This window comes from Stenella coeruleoalba, assembly GCF_951394435.1.
Source record: "Stenella coeruleoalba genome assembly, chromosome: 3".
Taxonomy (NCBI): Eukaryota; Metazoa; Chordata; class Mammalia; order Artiodactyla; family Delphinidae; genus Stenella; species Stenella coeruleoalba.
The window spans coordinates 106,789,626-106,813,888 of NC_137148.1; the positions used below are offsets into that span (position 1 = coordinate 106,789,626).

The window sequence follows — 24,263 nt, forward strand, 5'->3', positions numbered from 1 at the left end:
AAACTGGTCTCCCTGATTCTACTCTTGTCACCCTATAGTCTGCTTTCCAAAAAAGAACAAGAATGACTTTCTTAAAAATTTATCAGATTACACCATACACTGTCAGTTGCTTCCAGTTATACTTCAAATACAATCTAAATGTCTTATCATGGTCTTCAGAGCTCTACAAGAATCATGCCCTGCCAACCCCTCTGTTCTGTTTTTGCTGCAATAATTATTTCTCTGTGACTCCTGCTACCACTTCCATCTCCACATCACTTCTTTAACTGTATTCTGGTTTATCTGTAGGTATTTCTCACTGATAGACTTTAAACTGATGTCACCATTATTTATTGCTTTGATCACTGCAGTAGCCTCCCAACAAGTCTTGTGTCCCTCTATTTCAACCTCTCTATTAAATTAAAATGTAATCTAAGTCATTCATATATATTGTTAGAAAAGTCAATACTTATTGCAAAAATTATAGTGTAAAAAATAAACTTTCTTGCCCCCTCCTTTCCATCTTTGATTTCTGTCCTTTAGGAGCAGCTGCATTTCTTTTAGTACTTACTTTGCCTCTGTATTGCTAAGTAATACGGTTCTGTTGTTTATTCTTTGTTTCTCCTTTAAAAAATAAGTTTTATTGTGACATAAACATATGAAACACAAACATATATTGTTATAAATAATAGTTTTAAATTTTGCACTTTTATAAACTCAAAGTTGATACATTGAGTTCCTCCCATCTATCTTCCAGGGTCATAGCCTTGGTATATGGCCTCCTGCACCTAAAATACCACTCTTCTCTCACTTATATTCTGTTTCCTATGGCTGGCTCCTTCTTTAGGTCTTGCCTCTACGGTTATCTCCTTAGATAGGTCTTATTGGGCCACCCTCTCTGGTATCCTAACGTGTGCTCTGTTTCTCTCAGATCCTTGTTTGTTTCTTTAATGATACTTTTCACACTTTATATCATCCTAGGTATATTTGTCTGAATATTTTTTTCCTGCCTTTCTCCCTAATATATAAGGTCCATGAAAATGCAGGTTAAATCTGCCTTCATCTTTGAATCCTCAGTGCCTTGCCTACTGCCACGTTGTGGGTATTCAGTAGGTACATTTGTAATGAACATTAATAAGCACCAGGAAGATACAGTGGAACGTAATAGCTTTTGGCTAGACTGATTGATAAACTTAGAAGTAGATTTAAAACTGAATTTACTACTTCTCAGCTTGTTTTTTTGCTTATTTAAAGAATGCATAGATATCAGGGGATTAATAAAAAAGTCATTATAACCAATAACAGATTATATTAAAGTGAATGGATATAAGAAAGTATATGAAAATCAATAGCTTTTCTTGATATGAGTAGAAATTGTACTATAAAATGAGAAAATAGATAACCGTTATATGAACGAAAAAATCAATTATTTTTGATAACTCAATATTAGGGTGGAGCATTCATTTTCCAGTTTACCAGTTTTTACCCCTTCCTTTTCACTTCTTTAACATACAACAGCTTCTATTTATTATCATACTTGGGATGTTTATAATGGAGTTGAAAAGGAACATTTTTGAAATTTTTAAAAATCCTTATCTCTGTCAAATGTTGGGGAAAAGTTAGAAGAAGGCAATGGTTCTCAAGAAAACAGGAGAGAAAGCATATTTTTTTCAATTGTAGAAGTGAAATCTATCCCTGTGTAATTATTATGTAGATAAAATAAGACTCTGTTGAAAGAACATAACACAGAAGGCCATCATGAGGCATCCCAGGGTAAGATCTGTAACCAGTGTCTAAGAAAAGGTAGATGGGCTAAAAATCAAAGTAGGATTTCATCAGGGTTTATTTCTAAATAACTAATCCCATAAGTTGACACTGCTATGAGTTAAGGCCCTGGATTCCTTTCTAATTATCATTTCCCATATATCACACTGCTCCAGCTGCCCTAGCTTTGCTTTTCCTTAAATGTCCTAAGCTTGTTCCCATCTCAGGGTCTTGGTTTCTCTCTTTTCCTAGAATGTCCTCCCCGCTACATCTTGGCCTGGCCATCTCCCATACCGTACGTCCCTGCTCAGAAGTCACCTCACCCAAAAGGCCATCCCCACATCACTCTCTCACCCCTTCATAGTATTTGGCAGCTGAGTTCATATTATATGTTTATAACTTTTCATTGAGTAAACAGGACTCAAAGATTATCATAATAAAACAAGTAGTTTGCATTTTGTTTGTTCATATTTGTTTCTCTGGTCTTCCTTCTGGTGTTGTTTACTTTCAGGTTTTGAGAAGTCCCCTGGTGAATTTAGTCACAAAAGTCTCTGTTTGGTCATCAGAATATTTATCCTATGATCATCAAAACATCCAAGTTCACGTAAATTTAACATTTCTCTCTGACGCACGCCCTCTACATTCAGGCTTTCTGAGAACTCATCACCTGCAGTGAGGAATGGGGACACGGAGTAAGGTCCTCGTTATTCCCCATCTAGAGCTGTCACCCTCCTGCTCAGCACCCTGGGGTTCCTCTGCATCCCCTAGGGTTAAAGCTCTAAGGGAAGCGAGAAGGAGAAGGGTGCTTAGGTGACTTGTGGGGTCACGAGTGGTGTGGCTGAGCTTTATGACAGGTGCCTACAGTGGACTCTCTCACTCTCATGGGCCACATTTATGGGTTCTTAGGAGGCTTTCGTCTTCAGAGCTGCTCCTGAGCCCCTGAGGTCTTTCACTTACTTGTTCTTGGAGGAGAATTAGTTCATCTTCTCTGAATGTTCACATTCAGCTCCTGCCTTTTGCCTTAGATAGCTGCTGGGACACTTCCAAGCTATATTGTAACCTTGGTTTTTATTGTGACATAGAACACAGACATAAATAAGTGTACAAACCATCAATGTAAAGCTTATTAACAAATGTTGATGGAGAAATTTTATGTGTAACTTTGACCCAGTTGAACAAATAGCACATTGTCTTCCCTCCTGAGGTGTAAGTTGGTGACGGGGCTTTTCAGCCTTGTTCACTGCTACACCCTGAGCTCTGGATGTACAAAGTTCATACTCATAAGCATTTTGTTGAGTAGAGGGTTGCATGAATGAATAGCTAATAAGATTATGATATATTTAGAAGATAAGTTATTATCCAGCAATTAAAAACCAACTTATAAAGATTATTTGATACTATTAAGAAACAAAATCATTATTAAGCTTTTCTTAAGTGGGGAAATAAAGTAGAATATGAAACTTTAACGTGTATACATGTGTTATAGGTACACGCATGCACACATACAGATACATAGACACTTATGTGTATATGTTAGTAGACTAGAAAGAAATATGTATATACATACATATATAATTCTATATGATGGGATTTGGGATGACTATTTTCTTTTTTTTAACTATATTTTTAAAATATTCTGCTATTTAAAAGTTCTGATTTTATGATCAGAAAGCAGTTTTAAGAAAAAAAAACAGAAGAGAGAATTGAAAGAAAGAAAGAAGGAAAGAAAAACGCAAACCTTGAACTGTTCTCCCAAATCTGCCATGGGAGAGTGATTGGGTTTCCACCATTGAAGGAGGCCTGGAGATGAAACCCTCGGCACACTCAGAAGGCCAGTGTGCCTTTGGCAGCTCACAGGTTGATCACATAAAACAGTCAGCTCAAGATAAAGTTCAGAGCCTAATGCGGTACTTTTGTCTTCTGCTTTGTGAGGGACGGGGCCTGGCCTTGCTCTTGATATCAAATTTTGGACATCTACCATCTGTGAGGTGTTGTGGTTGACGTCAGATCCTCAGTGCAGAAGTTTTTGAAGATGAGAGTTATTTGGAGCAGCAGCCCTGTGGCAGGCCTAGCCTTTTCAGATAGCCTCACAGAGGCAGCATGTGCTCCAAGCCAGGCGGCCTTTGGTTTGAATCCTGTCCTCATCACACACTGATTTCTGACCTTAGGACACAATCAATCTTTTTGAAACTTGCTTTTTTTGCAACTATAAAACGTGTGACGTGAACATAGGTATCCCAAGCTGGCTGTTTGATTAAATGAAATAAGGTATATACAGTGTCTGGCATACAGGCATGTTATTTTCTTCTATTCTTGTTTTCTTATAAATATTTTAAAATAAGTTTGAAAAGGGAAGAGGAAAGGACTATATAGCTTTTTAGCCTGGGTAACTAGAAAAGGGTCATGCATAGAGATACAGACTTAGAGAGGAGGTGCTAGTGTGGCGGGATGTCTATGCAATGGAAGCAGTGGCCTGGGTGTGGGGGGTTTGGGAATCATTTCCGTTGGGGGTTATAAATCCCTTGGGAGGGATAAATGCAGAGAAACTATTGTTGACTGGAGACCTGCTTTGGAGTGAGGAACAGGATCTGTTTAAGGAAATAGAAACAGTTGCTAGAGAACAAGAGACGTAGAGTCATGGAATATTCGTGGAGGAGAAAAGTTGTCAAGGGTCAAATGCCCAAGGGAGAAGAATAAAGGAAAGGGCATGATGGGTGGCCTCAGAACAATTTCCCAGTTCAGTAGGGGAAACAAGAATGTGGGTGGAAATGTAAGGAGAAGGTAGGTAGCGAGCAGATTTATTAGAGTGATGTATTAAAACCAGATATCAATTTGGAAATTGGGAGGCTTAGCTTCTAGCCCTGACATTCCCATGAACTCTCTGTGTGATTTTAGGCAAGTCATGCAAGATTTCTAAGCCTTGGTTTTCTTGATTTTAAAACTCCAGATGGCCGGGTGATTCTAAGTTTCCTTCTACCATTGTCATTTCATGATTCTTTTTGAAGCCCCTTTGGCAGGGAAAGTAAATGGAATGATGTTAACAGTGTGGTCACTTGAAAACTTTTCCTAAAGATAAAACTTGGACACACCGGGAAAGCAACATTGGAAATGCCAGAGGAAGAAATCAAATTGTAATTTTCCCCCAGATGGAGTCACAGGTAGAATGTTGTTCAGAGCAGCAAATGGATACATTTTCTTTTATCTCAAAAGGGAAGAATACATTGAGTTAAAACAGCATTGCCTGAGCACCTGCTATGTACCAGTCCTTGCTCATTGAGGCCTGATGACGAGCACTACACCCCAAGCATTCCCTGAAATAGCTCATGGTCTAATCAGAGGGTCCTGCAAGCAACATTTACAGGGGGCCTAATAGTGAAAGAACAGAAAAGGTACAGAAGTGGATAGAGCAGGCGGTGGTTACTTTGGAGAGAGGATAGGGTTGGCTTGATTTTGAAGAAATAACTCGCCATACCAACAGTGACTTTCTGGAAAGAGAAAACAGCATGTGCAGCGTACCAAGATGTGACCGTGCAACTAAAAGTTATTCTGAAATTGTTAAAATATAAAGTTCACACAATAAAATTTGTCTGTGGTGGTTATATGTGAAGTTTAAGTGGAGAAGTAGGCAAGAGTTTATCATGATCTTATAACTTATATATCTTCATTTGGAGTTGATCCTCACGGTGTAAAGCAGAAACCTTGAAAGTATGATATGGTAATAGGATAGATACGGCGTCAGAAGTGTGTTTTCCTGCAGATTTATGTGTATGTATAGAATATGCAAAGGCATGAAAAATCACTCCCATTTACAGGAATACTGAAAATGATGTTTTATTTGAATAAAGCATAAAATAGATTTATACCATTATAATTTATGTCAATCCCTATATTATGCTTACGTTTTAAACTATATACTTTACTTAATGAGATGTATACTATAGCATTACCATGCAAGAGAATTTTTTCAAAAATAGTCAAACGTAACATGTGTGGGCTTCCCTGGTGGCGCAGTGGTTGAGAGTCCGCCTGCCGATGCTGGGGACACGGGTTCGTGCCCTGGTCCGGGAGGATCCCACATGCCGTGGAGCAGCTGGGCCCGTGAGCCATGGCCGCTGAGCCTGCGCATCCGGAGCCTGTGCTCCTCAACGGGAGAGGCCACAACAGTGAGAGGCCCGCGTACCGCAAAAAAAAAAAAAACAAACTTAACATGTGTGAAGTACACATCATGTAGAGTATGAGACATTTGTATAAAATATTTTTACAAGCAGTATACTGATGCCAGATCCTTTCAGCAACTTCTGTTACTGCTTTTTGGAAGTCAAACACTTATGCTTCTATCTCAGAGATTCTCTAATATACTTTATAGTCGGACAGTGGGCTAAAAATCTTCAGACCCTCAGGACATTGATTTTCCTTTTCCTGTCAAGAACTTTGTCATTTAATGCTTTCAATTATATTGGTTCATCTTATGTTTTGGCTACATTTTCCTGTTTCTCTACTCAAGCCAGGCATCTTCTTAAACTGTTTCCTAGATTCCACGTCTTCTTTGCCCTTTACCCTCTCATAAGGAGCAACTTTCCCCTAGTTTTATCCAAATTCTGTTATCCCTCCAGTCTTCTTACAGCCTGAAATTATAATGATCTACCACACACTAATGGTATTTACTTCTTGTGATATGCTATATATTTTTAAAAATAGGATATTATTAAAGACCCTCACCATATGCAGTTTGAGCCTCAGATATATACCTTCAGCTAGTCCACACAAAGTTTACCTAGAAAACTGAGGTTCTGGAAAATAAAGAAGATTTCCAGAAAGGAACATAGAAGAATGAAAAGAAAACGAGGTAGTAGTTATAGTAGTGCTTCAGTTCCTTAAGTGAATAGGAAGTCAGGCAGGGGAACTGAAGTAGTTAACCTGGTAGGAATGGAAGCAAGACTGGAGCGTGCCAGGTTGCTTTCTAATTTTTTTAGTCATTTTTAATTTATGCTTGTGACATATGCATTAGGACTTTAGACTCTGTCCATCTCTTTAGTAGACATAGTTAATTTGAATTTGAACAAATGAAACGTTTGTATTTGGTGAATTGAAGCAACAGTATATAAAAATCTATGCACATTGGCCAAATCAAATTTCATATTGTAATTAGAAGTTGGTGGCAGTGTCAGTACACCTTCATGGAGATCAGTGTTAATGGCTGTTTTAAAAAGCACAGGGGCGTCTAAATAGAGAAAGTAAAATATCAGAACCAGTAAGACAAGAAATGGCTGGTAGCGTATTTTCACATAAACAGTGGTAGATTTGCAAATACTGAAATGTTTGCTAAATTGTCAAATCAGAGAATAAGATTCAGTGACAATAGAACAGATGCCATTGTATGAGAAAATGTACGTGATGACTGGAACAAGGCAGGGAACAACTTTTAATTTCATTTCCAAATGTTTGCATGAAAGATCTCAAAATTGTTAAAATCATTCTGAACATCTAAAAAGGCCATCTGGGAGAAAATTCTTATATAGTTTGCATTTATTTTAGAGACTGTATTGTGCCATGTCAATACACAATTGATTTTCTTCCCTTCTAAAATTGAAAGGACAATATTTGCACTAAAGTGCATGCTGCCCAATTGTGGATTGTCAAACACAGGAGGACTTTTAAAGAGAGATTGATGTGAATTTGTGTTCTTCCATGGCTTGTAAATTCATAGCGCAGACAAAACAATCCATTTTGTTAGTGGAATAGGTGAGCCCTTTGTGGGGACACAGAAAACTTCATAATTTCCTGCAATTCTGCTTGAAAGATACCAACCCAAGCTAGAGCACTTCCTCTGCTGTTAGATAGTATTCTGGTCTCAGAAAACCCTTCCCTGTAGAGAACCTGAACACTTGATGCTAAATATGCCCTAGAGTGAAATGAGTCTGGCACACTCTGGTCAGACAGTAAATATGTGTTGAATGAATGAGTCATCATTTATAATTATTCAAACATTTTTTTCTTTTTAAAAGTGACCTTATTTTAAAAAATGTGTATAGATAAAATCCTAACACAACAGAGAATGCTGTGTTATGAAGAGGTTTCCAAATTGTAACAAAAAAAAAAAGACCACATTTATTTGAGACAGTATTTAATATGCTAGTGTGGGGATACAAAGACAAATAAATTTTAATTCTTTGGACTCTCTGAGCTCTTCAGTCCAATCTCAAATGTTTGGCTTCTTATATTTATTATGATTATCCTTATTAATAAAATAAAAATTATAATGAACATTTATTGAGCGGGTTACTCAGTATCAGATTCTATGACAGGAGCATGACATGTGCTTAAAAAATGCTTTTAAAAAGTAATCCAAACAACGCTATGAAGCTGTTGTATAAAGATGCTGTAACTTTCTCATAGTTACATGCTAGTATTAGGTTATGAACCGAAATAATCTTAAATTCAGAATCTGTTCTTGAGGTCATTAAATTTTATATGATAGTATGCAGTTAAATTTTATAGGGTTTATGGTTATAAATCTTACCATGCTTATAACCTGTTGAAAGAATATATCAGATTGCAAATTCATGATTTAGGGAAACTGAGCATCCTGACAATTATTATCTTAGTCATCAGTCACACTGCCAGTTTTATTAGTGGCCTTGAATACTGACTGAACCTCAGAATCACATTTACGTATAAGACAAGAGAAACACTGTTCTGTATTTTCACAATCTGGATCAATGATAATATGGCACTGCTTATCAATCCATGTGTAGATGTACTACATCTTTAATAATTATTACTTAAATTTTAAAATATTTGATACTCTCTCTTATTCCCATCAAATTAGGCTCTAGGGAAAAATTTTGTGTTTCATATAATTACTTTAAAATTCAAGCTGATTTCATATTTGAGAGAATGAAAACTTGTATGGAAAATAATTCATTGAAAGTCATATTAAAATTACACAAAAATGGTCCAAATATATACTTGCCTGATATTTTGAAAGAATCAATAGAGTAAATCTTTTTTTTGCATTATCCCCACCCACAAATGATATATGTATGCACGTGTGTGTGTGAACAAGAGAGGGAGAGGGAGAAACTGGGAAAGAGACAGGAAAAGGCAGGAAGAGAGAGAGGGGAAGGGGACAAGTCTAGTGGTGGAGCTGTCATCCTAGTACTTGAGAATTTTATTAGTGATATAAAAACTTCAATAAAATGAAGTTGATGAGTATTTTTAGATTTATTCTTTAGTTATCTTATAATGAAGATATAAGATACCTATTCTTCAGGTATCTTCTATCTTTATTCTGATATAAAGAGTAAAATGTACAGAATAAAATCAGCTTATTGGCAATCACCTGGTCTTTCCATATAGAAGATGCAATACACTTTAGTAATTAAAACAAAACAAAAAGACCTCTTCTAAGGAAAAGTTTTTTTTAGCCTAGTTTTAAAAATATATTCAGTTTGGAACAATTACTGTATCTGAAGACAGAATTATATTACTATGCTAATTATATGTGAATCAAATTAAAATGAACTGTATATGATTTTTATAAAGTTAATGCAAAACAGTATTTGATAACTTTCATATTAGCATATTGGGTGTGAATAATGCAGGTTCTAGGGAATTGTTTCTTAAAAAATGTTTGCTAAAGAGTTAACATTATAAATCAAATATACATTATATATATATTGCAGTTGAGTAAAACAATGAAAATTGGAAAGATCAAGTTATATATTCTTCCATGTAAAATATTTTCCTAATTATAATTCAGATTTATATTCTGAGAAAGGAAGGGAAGAAATGACTAGGCTTAGCTTCAATATAATAAAAGCATACCTACTTGTTATAAGTTCTTTTTGCTGATCATAATCACATTTTACAGTTTTTGGCCCTCTGTCCACAACTGGCTAACTTTAAAATATGGCATGGTATGAAATGAAACTTGTTTATGTAAGTGATGCTTCATTTTTTTCTGTACTTTATTGTTCAGGGGTTTTCAAAAATGTTTAGTAGAAGGCTTAAGAGTATTTTATATAATAACTTTAATGTTATGTGTCCTACATTTACCGTGGTATGTTACATGAATTATTTTATTAAATAATGATTGTCAAAATGTTGTACTATCCTGTGTATGCAATTAAAAACTATATTGCTCTTCTGTACATGCTGTACATATAAGTGACCCCATGGGTCTCCCAAAGTGAGCCTTTAACATTCCAGAATTTTTACTGTGCATCTGTTGCTGGCATCTAGCCTCCCACCCACACAGGCTAAGGCTAACTAAATGAAGTTTATGCTAGTGCAATAAAGTACCTAAAGATGAAGTAGTAAAATGGGAAGACAGTTACCTTATTAGTGGGGTTGCTAACATAGCTTCACTAGAAAAACGTATGCACATACGTGGAAGAAAACAGAGTGGATGTGAGTGGGAGAACCCAGAAAGTAACTTATTCGAATGATATTTCATACGTATCTTTCTATGTTATATATTCCAGATGGGAGTCATACAGCTCAATGAGGACTTCATATTTATTGAACCACTCAATGATACAATGGCCATAACGGGTCACCCACACCGTGTATATAGGCAGAAAAGGTCCATGGAGGAAAAAGCCACAGAGAAGTCAGCTCCTCACGGTCATTACTGTGGTGTCATTCCAGGTAATGCCTTCTCCTAAAAGGGTTTAACTAAATATGCAATGTGAGATGAATCCTTTAATAAATCCCCCCTCCCTCCCTCTCTTCCTTCCTCCCTTTCCCACCCCTCCCTCCCTCCCTCTCTCTCTGTCTTTCTGTCTATCCATCCATCCACCAGCTTTATCTTTTTTAATGTGGACTCTCTCTTGGTTAATGACAATTACTTATCTTTTTTAGACTTATCTTTTAGTTTTCTATGAAATAGTACATTTTAATATCAAAAAATAGAAACTCAAAAGGACTTCAGATATTAATATATTACATGCTCTATATCCCTCAAGAGGGATGGATACTCATGGGTTACTGTTTCCCTCACTGGAATAGAAATGACACCGAGAGAATTGCAGATTCCCCGAAACTGAATACTGTGAACTCATGGTCTTATTTCAGTCCACCTCCCTGAGAACATCATAGATATCTCTTTACTTTGACCAGAAGCAGCTTCTACTTTTTCTTCTTTTTCTATTTGACTCGAGTAAAAATCATCTTGAAGGTTAAAATTAGAAGAGGAATAGGAAGAAGAGTCAGGATTTACTTCTTTGAATTTTATTCTCAGTATCAGAATACTTTAAATCTGGAAGTTTCAGTGGCTCATAAACATTCCCAACCATCAAATCCTGGTCTCTGTCTGCCAATTTTTCACAGAAGTAAAATGGGGTGACTGTTTTGTACACTTCCTTATTACTTCCTTTGGCAGAGATCTGTGGCATTAGCAAGAAGGATAAGGAAAATGAATGATTTCTATTACATAAGTAGGACCTGAAAGTCATAGTCAGCATTCAGTGGTTTCCCTAGGAAAAATATTTGGACATCTAATCCAGACATCTCAGTGAATATTCACTGATATGAGAAATATTTCCCTATAGTATCTGAGGAAATGTGAATTTATTGAAGAATTTTTGGTGTAAACACTTTAAAATTTGAATTGGAGATTTAAAATTAGGTGTTCGTGTAGTTAGTGCCAAGATAGCAATTCTAACATTGGTTATGGTATCTGAGGCTGATTAGGTATATAAATTGTGATAATAAGTAACATTTGCAGAGGCCGTAGCATGTTCATATCATCAATTGTCTAGTATGTTCAAATTCAGAAAGAATTTCAATATGTTTCTCTTTAGATATATTATCTCAAATTAATTTATGATCTCTATTTTCTTTCACAAAAGCTCATGATATCAGTCTGTATTGGAATTATCTTCAGAAGTGGTTAAGTAAATCTATCTCTGTGTCACATTATTCAACGTACATGATCAAGTCAATTTAAATAAGACACATCCCTCTTCTCTATCCTAAGAACTGTAGACACAATGGAGACAAAAAACAGCTGAACAAAAGTCACAGTATGAACAAGCAAAAGAAAGGTTTTTATATCGTGAAATAACAGAAACAACTTGGATTTAGTCCATTTAAGGAGATTGCCTTGTGTGAGTTATACTGAAAATCTGCACTATGCAACTTTTGAATCATAGTGAGTTCCAGCTATTCTAATTACTCATGTATACGGATGACATAAAACAGGCTTTGTGTGCCATTATGCACAGAGGAAACGTTTCTAGAAAATTCTTATTTTTGATAGGTTTATAAAGCATAAATACACAGTTCATATTTCACAGACATTGTTCATAAACTTTCTAATTTTTTTTAAGGCATGACTGTTGTATCTTAATTGACCTGTTTGGATCAAGCACTTGCATAGAAGGAGTGCTAAGCTATCATCAGTTGGATGCTTTACTGAACTTAACTATTTTCGATGCTTTATAAGGGTCTAGAAATTTTAAACTCATTTTAAAATTAGCAATCCATGAAATAAAATATTCATTTACTTATCAGCATAAGTCTAATTGCAGTTCTTCCCTTCTTACTTCAAGCTGATATATCAACATATTAAAAACATGATTCAGATGTGGATAATGTTGCAGTAAGTGCCTTTTCACAATGGAATCATAAAGCGTATTTGTATTCAACTTGGTCTTTGCCCTATTCCCCTTCATCATGTTAATGTCTTAAGTGTATTGTGTTTGTAGGTATTGATTACGTAAATATTTTTTCTAAACAGGCACTTAATAGTTTAGGATGACTTTGTTGTGTTCTTTTATTAACAGATAACATAGAGGAAAGAAAGGCACATGAGGTTGAGAGTCAGAGGCCCTGGTTTCAAGGCCTAGCTTCAGTCTCACTCCAGCTAGGTACTCTTCTTCACTTCCCTTGAACTTTTGAACCTTAAATTCTTTTTTTTTTTTTTTTTTTTTCGCGTTACACGGGCCTCTCACTGTTGTGGCCTCTCCCGTTGTGGAGCACAGGCTCCGGACGCGCAGGCTCAGCGGCCATGGCTCACGGGCCCAGCCGCTCTGCAGCATGTGGGATCTTCCCGGACTGGGGCATGAACCCGTGTCCCCTGCATCGGCAGGTGGACTCTCAACCACTGCGCCACCAGGGAAGCCCAATCTTAAATTCTTTATTTGCAACATAAGTAGGACCAGTCACCTCACAGGGGTACAGAGCTAAATGACACAGCTCTTATTCTCAAGAGGTAACCAATGTATTATTTTAGACAAACTAATAAATGAGTAATTATACTATCTATAATAAGAACTATGACAGACTCAGTACCCAAGATTCTAAGCTTCTGTTATTTGGTTGGGGGGGTGTGGCGGTTGAGCCTCAAAGATCAAGTAAAACTTATCCAGACTATAGGGAGGAAAGGGAACAGAGTGTGCAGGTTAAGAAAATGGACTTTGGGGTCAGACTGCATGTGGTCACATCCTTATGCTGCTGCTCCCTACCTGTGTGACTTTGGAAAACTTCGTTGATCTCTCCAAAGCTCCATTTACAATATACAAAATGGGTGTAGTGGTACCCAAATTTCAGGGCAGTTGTCCAAATTAAATGAGATTATTTGTGAAAATGGAAAACATATGTGAAAATTTAGTGGACGTTGTTAGACAGGGAAAGAGCATTTCAGGCAGAAGGAACAATAAATACAAAAGTATAAAGGCAGGGGAAAGCATCCAATGTCTACAGTGTAGACATGAGACACAAGCCTGGAAAAGTAGTCATGGATGAGATAATGAGGGGACTTGGGGGCTGTTGTAATAAGGAATTTATCTGGAAGGCAAAGTGTGGTCTTTGAAGACTGTAAGCAGGCAAGTGACATTATCAATCAATATATATTCCTTAACATTTAGTATAAGCTTGTGAGTATGTCTGCTACTCTGTGTGAACAAGAACGAGATTTATAGAATTGAAGAAGACCGATCTATTTGAGCAGGATATAGAGATCATCTCTATTCTAAGAGCTAACTTAACCCAACCACTACTGAAATAGTTTCCATATGCCAACCATAACGGTTGTGGAGATGATTGTCAGTATGTGGAGGGTATTATGGGGAGCACATAGTGAGCACTGGTGAATACACATTTAAAGATCTTTTAACTGAAAGCGTGTGGTATCGACTCTATTGTTTTTATACATGCATCTGGGTAGAAAATGGTCTCAGGATTGAGATGAAGAATGAGCTCAACGTGGTTGATGTAGACAATGAAGACATCAAAGGAAGCAACTTAATAAAAAGATAACTCCAATATGCATGATATTCACACACAAGGGCTACCTTATATAATGGAGTCATAGAATCATGGTATTGGGATTCTTAAGAAACCTAGAATGTTCCAAATAGCCTGTTTAAATATAACGTGCATATAAGGATGTAGCACAGACAGTTTGGGGCCATCACAGCTATCATTAGCTGGGGCAATAAAGGTAACAAACTTTTCTGTCTCTCCCTTACATGGTCTCTTTATCACTCTTGATATGGTCGAAAAGCCCCGCATTTTATAATTATCCCCTCAGTTTCATATTATCTCTCCTTTTATTTTTCTTATGTTTCTGTCTCCTCCATGGGCATGTCTTCTTCCATATGTGCACCCCCTAAATGCAGGCATTTCCCAGGACTCCCTCCTTTTCCTTCTACTTCTCATGCCACATGCTTCCCTGTGTTGATAGAACCCAAATCCATGGGTTCAACTTCACTTACACATTGTTTAGTTCCAAACTCTATCTCCATTTTAACCTCTCTCCTGACTGTCAGGTGTTTAGTAACTTCTACTCAGATGTCTCTCAGGCATCTCAGACTTAATAAATCTATAGCTGAACCCATCATCTTTCCTCCCAAACTGCTCTGCTGATATTTCCCACTATCTACCTAGTCACTTGAAAATAAACACTAAACACCCCCCCACACATGTAAACAACAGCAACAAGAAAGAGTAACTCTAACCACCTCCGTTTTCCTCTTTTTAGTCTGATTAATTTTGCTGAGGGTGATGTCTGCTTTCTAATATGTTGCCTATCATCTCATCCTTTCTATTCTAACCACTGTGTGATTTTTACACAGAAGATCAGTGACGTAGCCATCTAGGAGAGCTGCGAAATCTGTGTGTCTGAGTGTCTCTGTATCTATCTATCTATCTATCTTTCCCCATAATCAGTTTATTAGGTGTTGACCCTGCCAAGATGAGCCTTTTTGTATACCTGTAGGAATGTCTCCTACTAAATATTATAAGTTTATATGACAGTATACAAATATATAACCATAAGTAGGATTGTGATTACAATTAGAAAAACTACAAAATTTATTCCTAACTGTTGTAGATCTTAAGATACTAATAAAACCAATTTCTTATTCTGTCCTTCATGAAGGTCTTTGGTATTAACTGCTGGTACTAAATATGGATTCATAAAATTTACTTTATAGTGATTCTGTTGCAGATGGCTACTGTTGCTTTTGTCCTTTTGCATTTTCTTGTTTCATAATATCAATATAATGCTTATTGTTGTTAAATAAGGAGTCTTTGCATTTATTTTCATAACACTTTTGTTAACTTAGTTAACTGACTCTACTTGACATTTGGATAAAACTTTGTTTGTTAAATAGATTTTTAGTCTGTGTCCCTGTGACAAAAAATGAGAAACCGTAATTTATGGAGATATCTGAGAACAGTGAAGTTTCCAGCAATGTGGCAGGATCTACTTCATGTTAGAGCTCAGAGCTAACTCAGTTGGACCTAGAAGTTAGTAATAGAAGGGACCCAGTATTTCAAGAATAGAAGAGATAAACTAATCCTGGCATCATGAAAGGGTATTAGAAGGCAAGTAAGGTGGAAAAGGTAGTAGGATAGGATAGGATAGAATAGAATAGAATTGACATCAAAGTTAAAGTACCTGGAACAAGACTCAAAAAAGGGAATTTATCGGAAACCAAGATGATGGACTGGAACTATGAGCATACATACAAATTCAGAACAGAGACATGTTCATGGAAACGGGACTAACTGGACACACATTTTTACATCCATGGGATTCCACTGAACACACATGTTTACTTCTGGGGACTCCACTAAAATTAGAATACAAAAATATAAAAGATGTCGGCCAACAAATACAAGTTTGGGAAAGAAGATGACAGCTATTTAGTGACATCAACAGAATTTTGGTAAATGGTAAGGAGAGGAACAGGTGATAGCTAATATAACAATGGATTGTGGAGATCATTGCACAATTGTAAAAACTTGTCAAGGATAATTGAATTGTACATTTAAATGGCTCCATGTTATGGCATGTAAATTACCCCTCAATAAAGCTGTTAAAATCATAAATTCGTTATTAAGGTACCACATGCATACAGGAAGTTGCACAAATGATGTGTCCAACTGCTGAATTTTCTCAAAATGAACATAACCATGTAGGTATGACTCAGATCAGAATATAGAAAATATCAGCACCATAGATGTCCCCCTTGTGCCCACTCCTAGGTACTGATCATCTCTAGCTTAGCCATTCTGGGGATTTTAATTTATTTAATTTACTGCGGTTAATTTGCATTTCTCTGAAGACTAATGTGATTGAGCACCTTCTCATATGCTAATTAGCCATTTGGATCTCCTGAAATGGCTCTTCAGATTTGTGGCCAATTTTTCAATTGGGTTATCTGTCATTGATTTAGAGTGGCTTTTTATTACTTTATTATGGAAAAGTACTGTAAATATCTTCTCCCACTTGGTTGCATGCTTTTCATTCTGATAGTGGCATATTTTCATAAACAGAAATTTTACATTTTTATGTAGTTAAATTTATAAGTATGTTTATTTGTGGTTACTGCTTTTATTTGGCCCTGTTTGAGGAATCTGGTACCCTGAGGTCATACCTTCCATATGATCCTGATGGAAGGCAGAACCAATTCCTGTGTAACCCATGTATAGTTTGAGTAAATAGGGGCACCTGCCTGACATTAGGATGTATGGGTCAGTCACTTCAGGCACTTCTGGCAAGTAGACCTTTATTTTGTCACTGATTTCAAAATGAAAATCATGGTGTCTTTTATATATGGAATTATTTTATTTATATGAATCTCTGTGCTAAAAATTTTACAAATGTGATCTTATTATAAGCCACCCACAACTCTAGACAGCAGGTGATATTGTTATTCATTTTACAGATGAGGAAACTAAGGCTGACTGAGTGATGTTAGTTTCCCAAGTGGCAGAGTTAATAAATGGTAGAAGTCCAGTCTGTCTGATTCCAAAGTCATGTTCCAAAGCCAAATGCTCATTTAGATTCCCTGTATGCGGGGAACTTATTTGGTCTTGCTCACCATTATATCATCAGCACATGTTGGTATTCGATAAGCTTTCTTTTTAATTATTGAAGAAATGGAAGTTTTTTTATTCACTTTGCTAAGATAGAGGCACATTTGAAAAATTCATTTCTGTGTTGCAGATAAAGGAAGAACTAGATCTAAAAAAATAACAGAAAGTGGAAGAGGGAAACGATATTCATACAAATTACCTCAAGAATACAACATAGAGACTGTAGTGGTTGCAGACCCAGCAATGGTTTCCTATCATGGAGCAGATGCAGCCAGGAGATTCATTCTAACCATCTTAAATATGGTAGGCAAACTTTAAAGTGCGCTTGGAATTTTTTCAAGAAAACTCTAAGGAAGAAATGTGTGAGTATAATGAAGTTCTTTAAAAATTAACTCATTACTATTCCTTTCTTTTATTGACATCAGTAAAAAAATACTTTAGGTGTACCAAATTGGTCCATCTCAAAAGAGATATCAAAATAATAATTCACGTCCTCTAGTAAAAAATCCTTATTGTTAATTTGATGTGGCAAAACTTTTTTTCTATTATTCTTTTATCTCTTTTTGTGCCCTTCTTTCTTTTTTATAAAAGGCCATTTGTTGAAATAGCAGAAATGTTATATTTGTTTATATGCATGGCCCCACCCAAAGTACTATAGATTATGAGGTGGAACAAAAATGGAGGTTGGTAATCCACTGAGCGCTTATATAGGTATGTAAAATTGCATGTCAGATACAAAACTAGTTGATGAGTAAGACCTAATAGCTAATAGTTACTAGCTGAATCACATGTAGCTAACTTTGGTTGATAGCTTCTGGACTGTAGAAATCTAACTTGTACCCAGGATCTTATGGATGCTTACTACCACATGAATCCTTTGACTTAATTGCATACCCTGTCGGATAAACTTCCTTCAAGGCAGAATTAGAAGGTTGTCGTGAAGAGTGGTTCTTAGGGGAGAATGAACATAAATGAAAGCCAAAGGCAAATGTCCCTTTATAACTTCAGTTGCCATATTAAGCAAGGTGAGAACCACCAATTCAAGGATAAATTTGTTATATAAAATTACTATTTTTTACTATTTTTTGCTGTCGTCTGGCATGTTTTTTTTTCAGTGAACATATTTTCCCACACTTCAGTCATTTCTGTCTGTGTTCAGCTAACTGCTGACCACTCAACCAGCATTCTGTAAAGAGCAGACAGGCATAGCCTACCAACCTCAGTCTCTTTTAAATAGTACTATCTCTGAAAGCGTGGGTTTGGTGTGCCAATTTTAATTTTCTATTATAAATTAAATACTCAATTTTGCCAAAAAAAAATCAAGGTACCACATAAAAAATTTGCCTTCCTTTCCAGCATTGTTACATATACCATGTTTTGGGAAAATCAGTTATAATGATGACCTGAAACCATTAAGCAACGATGGCCTTGTCTTCACGGACAGCCTTGAAGGGAAGAGCTTTGAAAATACTCTGTTCCTATTTGGCAGTTAGCCTTGGGGAGAAAAATACTCTAAGGAATAAATTGGGAGGTGGCATAAAGCAGGCTGAATTTTCAGGACATTTTCTCAGAAGAAAGGACACTGGCATTTTGTGGTCTTAAGAAAATTTCTAGGGTTTAGTTACTAAAATTTTTCTCTTCAGTATCGTGAAAAGCCCAACGTTCCCTCTGCACCCCATTGAAATGCCTAGATTATCAAGGCAGCAGTGAGTATAGCAGAATGCTAGGTCTAAATTTCTTGGTATCTAAAATGAATTAATTATTGCTTATTAAGCTAATTTTAAAATAATTTTAAAAAATTTAATATGTAAAATTGCTCAACTGAATTGAGATTTCTCCCATGTCTGGGCTTTAAGAAAAATTAAGATGTTTTTCAGTTTTATTTTAGGATTTTTATTTTTATTTGTTTTTAGGTTTTTAACCTTTTCCAACACAAGAGTCTTGGTGTGCAGGTCAATCTTCGTGTGATAAAGCTTATTCTGCTCCATGAAACTCCAGTAAGAAAGTCTTGAGTTTTTCGTTCAATTAAGTGGGTGAGAAGTTGTGTTCAGGTACTTTTAAGTAAAGGGAATGTTAGGGATTTACTTTTTATTGACTTGAAATGCAGACATATCCAGTGAGTCACTTAAAGTATACATAAAACTGGCCGTTAGTCTTAGTTAATACCTCAGTTATATTCCAAAATTGGAATGTTCTTAGTTTCCAAGGATCCTGACAACAAACCTTAACTTTGCAAAATGCAATTTTAAAAAATCATTTTTAATGACAGTTTTATTTTCTTATTTAAACATGGGCTTTATCTGTAATTCAATTTAAACAGAGACTATTCTGTGGCATCTTTTTAGCATGCTGCTTATCTGGTACTTTGGAAAACCTTTGTTCTTAACTTGTAAAAATAATGAGTGATTTAAGTCTAAAAGTTCCACATTCTTAATATTTCATTGCACCTCTCTTCTTCTTCAGAATAACATTAAACAGATTTTGTAATTACTGTACCTTCACAAAGTTTTAAGATTTTTAGCTCAGGCAAAATTAATCCTGAATGTCTTCCAGGTTTTAATTAATGTTATGGTCAGCAATCTGCTTTAGTAATTCAAGAAGTCCCCTCAGTTTTTAGTTTTTTGTATATCTGAGAATAATTTGCCTTGAAGTGAAATCTCTTCTTTTGCAGGCAGATCTATATATTGGGCATCATGGAGAGAAAATGCTAGAGAGCTTTTGTAAGTGGCAACATGAAGAATTTGGCAAAAAGAATGATATACATTTAGAGATGTCAACAAGCTGGGGAGAGGACATGACTTCAGTGGATGCAGCTATACTTATAACAAGGTAAATTTTCCAAAGCCAATTAAATGACATTCTTAATTTGATGGCCATGCTGTTAATCCTATTAATCCCTTCATAGAATGCTTTTATTCCAGATTTTCTGTTCCAGAAAACTTTTGGCATAATGCTGTTAGTCATTTCCCTCAATTCATAATAACTGATTTCTTAACAGCCACATATTGGATGGTATATTGACTAAACATTTAGTTAATTAATTTCAAAAAAAATTAACCTCAATTTTTGATGTGAAGATGTAGCCAATGATGATGATAAGTGAAAACGCTGGTGAATTTTGGTGGAACTTTGAACTTATGAACCTACGTGGTATGTTTTTCAGTCATCACCATATAAAGTATCCCGTATATTAAATTGAGCAATTGATAGACTTTCTGGTTCCATCTGAGAAAAAAGTTTCAATTAAGTCTCTAGCTAATTAGTTTTGAGCTGTATTGTGAGTGTCCGTACTACTCAAACATTTGTATTGCAGCACTGAGTGTAAATATAAGAAGGTGAAATGATGAGCAACAATTAACTCTCTATGAGCACTCTGTATGAGTAATTATTTACAAGTTTGTCTTGCTTAGAGCTAGTAAAAATGAATGGTAGTTCACTGTTAACTAGCAATTTAATTTTCGTATCAATAATGTTGACATTTCACATCTCAGAATACACAGTGACATTTAAACATGATTTTCTGTAATGAATCTATTGAATTTGTGATAGCTTCTTGTTTCTGAATTGTATAAAAACTATTCTACTTATAAATAATTCATAAAGATGAAATTATCTCTATGCAAGAACACAACTGGACTTCCATTTCCAGCTTTGTAGGTGTACCTGATACTGGACCTCTGCAATAAACAACCATAAAACTGGAAAACATTTATGAAGCAACTACTGGCAGTTACTGGAGAATGAGCAGTGCAATCTCTGAAAGAAGGAATTCCTAAGTAAACGCCACAGCCAAGCCAACTTTTTGCCTGGGGACAATTTTTTGACTGGTACAGCAAGCTGGAATCTAGGTAGAGCACAGTGGTCCTGCTGAAAGCACCAGAGAAGAGGATCCTTTGTGGGCAGAGGTGCCAAGAAGTCCTTGTGCAGATCATCTATGAGGACTTTGCAAGACTGGTCTAAATACACAGAGATAGAAACTACCCAAAATTTATCAGGGTGCTATGGAGTTTGGATGTTAAAAAGGTACTAGAAATTGAGCAGATTTGGACCACAAGAGTGGAGCAGCCTTGTTAATACCTTGTCATCACTCCTGGCATTTATCTGAGAAAACAGAAATGCTGTGCCTACACAGTAGGCACCATGATCCAGAGAAATGCCCTCTCTTGAACTGTCCTAACAAAGCCTAAAACCAAGTCCCAGTAAGGTATTCAGAGGAGATGGAGTTTGGAGGTTGAGTCCCACCAGTTTACAAAAGTTTGGGAATCATCTTGAGCTTTCGGTAGATCCTCCCTACCAAGGAATAAACTCAAACCTACCTACATTCAGAGTGAGGAATAAGTAAAACAAGAGATAGCACTCTTCAGAGGAAGATAAGAGAATCTTGAATCTCTATATCATATACAATGTCTGGAACATAATGAAAATTAGCCAAGCAAAAAAACATGAAAATGTGACCCATGGTCAAAGAAAAGTAGTCAGTAGAAACTGACCCCAAGGTAGCTTAGAAGTTGGATTTACCAAGTAATGTAAATACTGGACCTCTATCATTGGAATCTCAAAAGAGAGTGAGAATGGGTAAGAAAAGTATTTGAAGATGTAATGGCAAAAATTTTTCACAAATTTCATGAAAAACAACAACTTAGAAACCTAGGCATATCATAGAAAAATTGGTCAAAACCAAAGATATAGAAAAAAAAGTGAATTGGCTAGAGTGAAGGGATACGTTACAGAGAAAACAATCTTAAGATGGATAACTGACTTCCTGTCAGAAAAAAAAGCCCAGAAGACAGTAAAGTGATATCTCTAATGTACTGGGGGGAAAAACCCTATCAACAAAAATTCTTAATGAATTCTTAAGGGTATTTTCTTAATGTATGAAAGTGCATCTACATACACAAAAAGTCTATAGCTAACATTACAATTAATGGTGAAAATCAAAATTTTTTAAGACTGGGAGCAAGGCAAGGATGTCCACATTTACCACTTCTGTTCAGTATTGTGCTGACAATCATAACCATAATCAGTATATTAAGCTGGCATGGGGGGTATAAATACTGGGAAGAAAAAATTAAAAGTGTCTCTTCACAGATGGCATGACTTGGTACAAAGAAAATTTAAAGCAATCTAGGAGAAAAAAATGCTAGAATTTATAACTGAATTTTACAAGGCCACAGAATATAAAGTCAATTTAGAAGAAAAATTGTATTTATATATGGTAGAAATAAACACTTGGGAAAATTTTACAGTAACTTCCAAAACCATGAAATATTAATAATTTAACAAAATAAAATATCTACACAGCTATACTTAGAGAAATTAACGATCTAAATAAAGGTTTATTCAATGGAAGACTAAATATAGTAAATCCCCTAGATACGAACAAGTTCCGTTCCAGGAGTGCATTTGTAAGTTCAATTTGTTCGTTGAGTCTTGCAGAGTTAGCCTAGGTACCCAACTAACACAATCGGCCATATAGAACTGTACTGTAATAGGTTTATTTTACTTTTCACATAAATAATACTTAAAAAACAAACACACAAAAAAAGAAAACATTTTTAATCTTGCAGTGTAGTACCTTGAAAAATACAGTGGTACAGTACAACAGCTGGCATACAGGGGCTGACATCGAGTGAACAGGCAAGAAGAGTTACTGACTGGAGGAGGGAGAGGAGGTGGGAGATGGTAGAGCTGAAGGATCGTCAGCAATAGGAGACGGAGGGCAAGCTGTAATTTCATTCACGCCTGACACTGATGGCAAAGGTTCTGGTTCCTCGCTGGATTCAATTCTATCTACCCTCTAGAAAAACCAATCCACTGATGTCTGGGTAGTAGCTCTTTTTTTTCTCATCATAGATGATACGGTAGCACTGGATTGCATTCTGAACGGCTGCTGCAACCTTCGCGCACTGTTCTACGTTCAGGTCCTGTGCCTCAAAAACTAAGAGTGCCTCCTCAAATAAAGAAAATCCCCTTGCCATTTCCTGCATCGTGAATCTCTTTGGTTCTTTAGTTACTTCTTCTTCCCCTTGTCTCTCTTTATCCTTTCTCTGGGCCTCCAATTCCACCAGGTCTTCTTTAGTAAGCTCCTCTTGTTGCACAGCAGGGAGTTCAATGAAGTCGTCCTCTTGCAGATCTAGCTCCATCTTCTCCCTGAGGGTCGCTAAGTTGCTGAAGACCTCTTTGGACTCCTCATCCACCTTCTCAAATCCACGAAAATCGTGAACAAACTTCAGGCAAAGGTTTTTCCAAACCCCATTCATGGTGATGGCTGTAACCTCACACCAAGCAAAGTCAATGTTTTCTATGGCCTTGTAGATGTTATGCAGTAGTCCTTCCAAAATTGTCGCAAGGTTGTTCCTGATTCGTCAGTCGCCTTTACTGCCTGATGAAAAGTGTGACATAAATAATATTTCTTGAAAGTTGCTATAACTCCCTGGTCCATAGGTTGGATAAGCGACATAGTATTCAGTGGCAGATGCACTACTTTGACGTTGGGATAAAAGTTATCCACGAATGGGTGGTGGCCTGGAGCATTGTTGAGCAGCAAGAGAATGTTGAACGGGTCGTCCTTCTCCAAGCAGTATTTCTCTACCTCCGGAATAAAGTGGTGGAAAAACCAGTCCTGGAAAATGGCCTGTGTAACCCAGCTTTGGAGTTACTCTTCCGCACAACAGGAAGAGAGCACTTGGTAATGTTTTTAAGGGCTCTTGGGTTCTCTGAATGATAAACTAAGAGAGGCTTCAACTTCATATAGCCAGAAGCATTGCCACCAAACAACAGTTAGCCTATCCTTTGCTGCTTTATAGCCTGGCATCAACTTTTCCTCCTTACTGATGTAACTTTGGTCTGGCATCCTTTTCCAATACAGTCCTGTCTCACCCACATTAAAAACCTGCTCAATTAAATATGTGTCTTCATCAATAATTTCTTAAAGCATTTCAGGAAATTCCTGAGTATCTGCACTTGCTGCCTCACCACTTACTTATACGTTGTGAAGGTTGGCTCTAGCCTTGAACCAATGAAAACCAGCTGTGGCTGGCATTAAAAGATGCGCCCTCTGATTCTTCACCATGTTTCTTCTTCAAGTCTTCATAAAGGCTTTTAGCTTTCTCTTGAATCAGCATTAAGCTGAACGGGACTCCATGCTGATGCTGGTCCAGCCTCCACACACTGAGAAGTTTCTCCAT

General features: G+C 36.4%; 1 protein-coding gene across 1 annotated transcript in view; it reads left to right on the forward strand.

Annotated features, from left to right (window-relative positions):
• ADAMTS19 (ADAM metallopeptidase with thrombospondin type 1 motif 19) overlaps positions 1-24,263 on the forward strand; it is a 280,168-nt gene that overhangs the window by 49,553 nt on the left and 206,352 nt on the right. The window contains exons 3-6 of the mRNA XM_079916812.1: positions 10,230-10,395; positions 17,207-17,379; positions 18,990-19,073; positions 19,748-19,905. Of these exons, the coding sequence (XP_079772938.1) occupies positions 10,230-10,395; positions 17,207-17,379; positions 18,990-19,073; positions 19,748-19,905 (581 nt within the window). The remainder of the gene's footprint in view (positions 1-10,229; positions 10,396-17,206; positions 17,380-18,989; positions 19,074-19,747; positions 19,906-24,263) is intronic.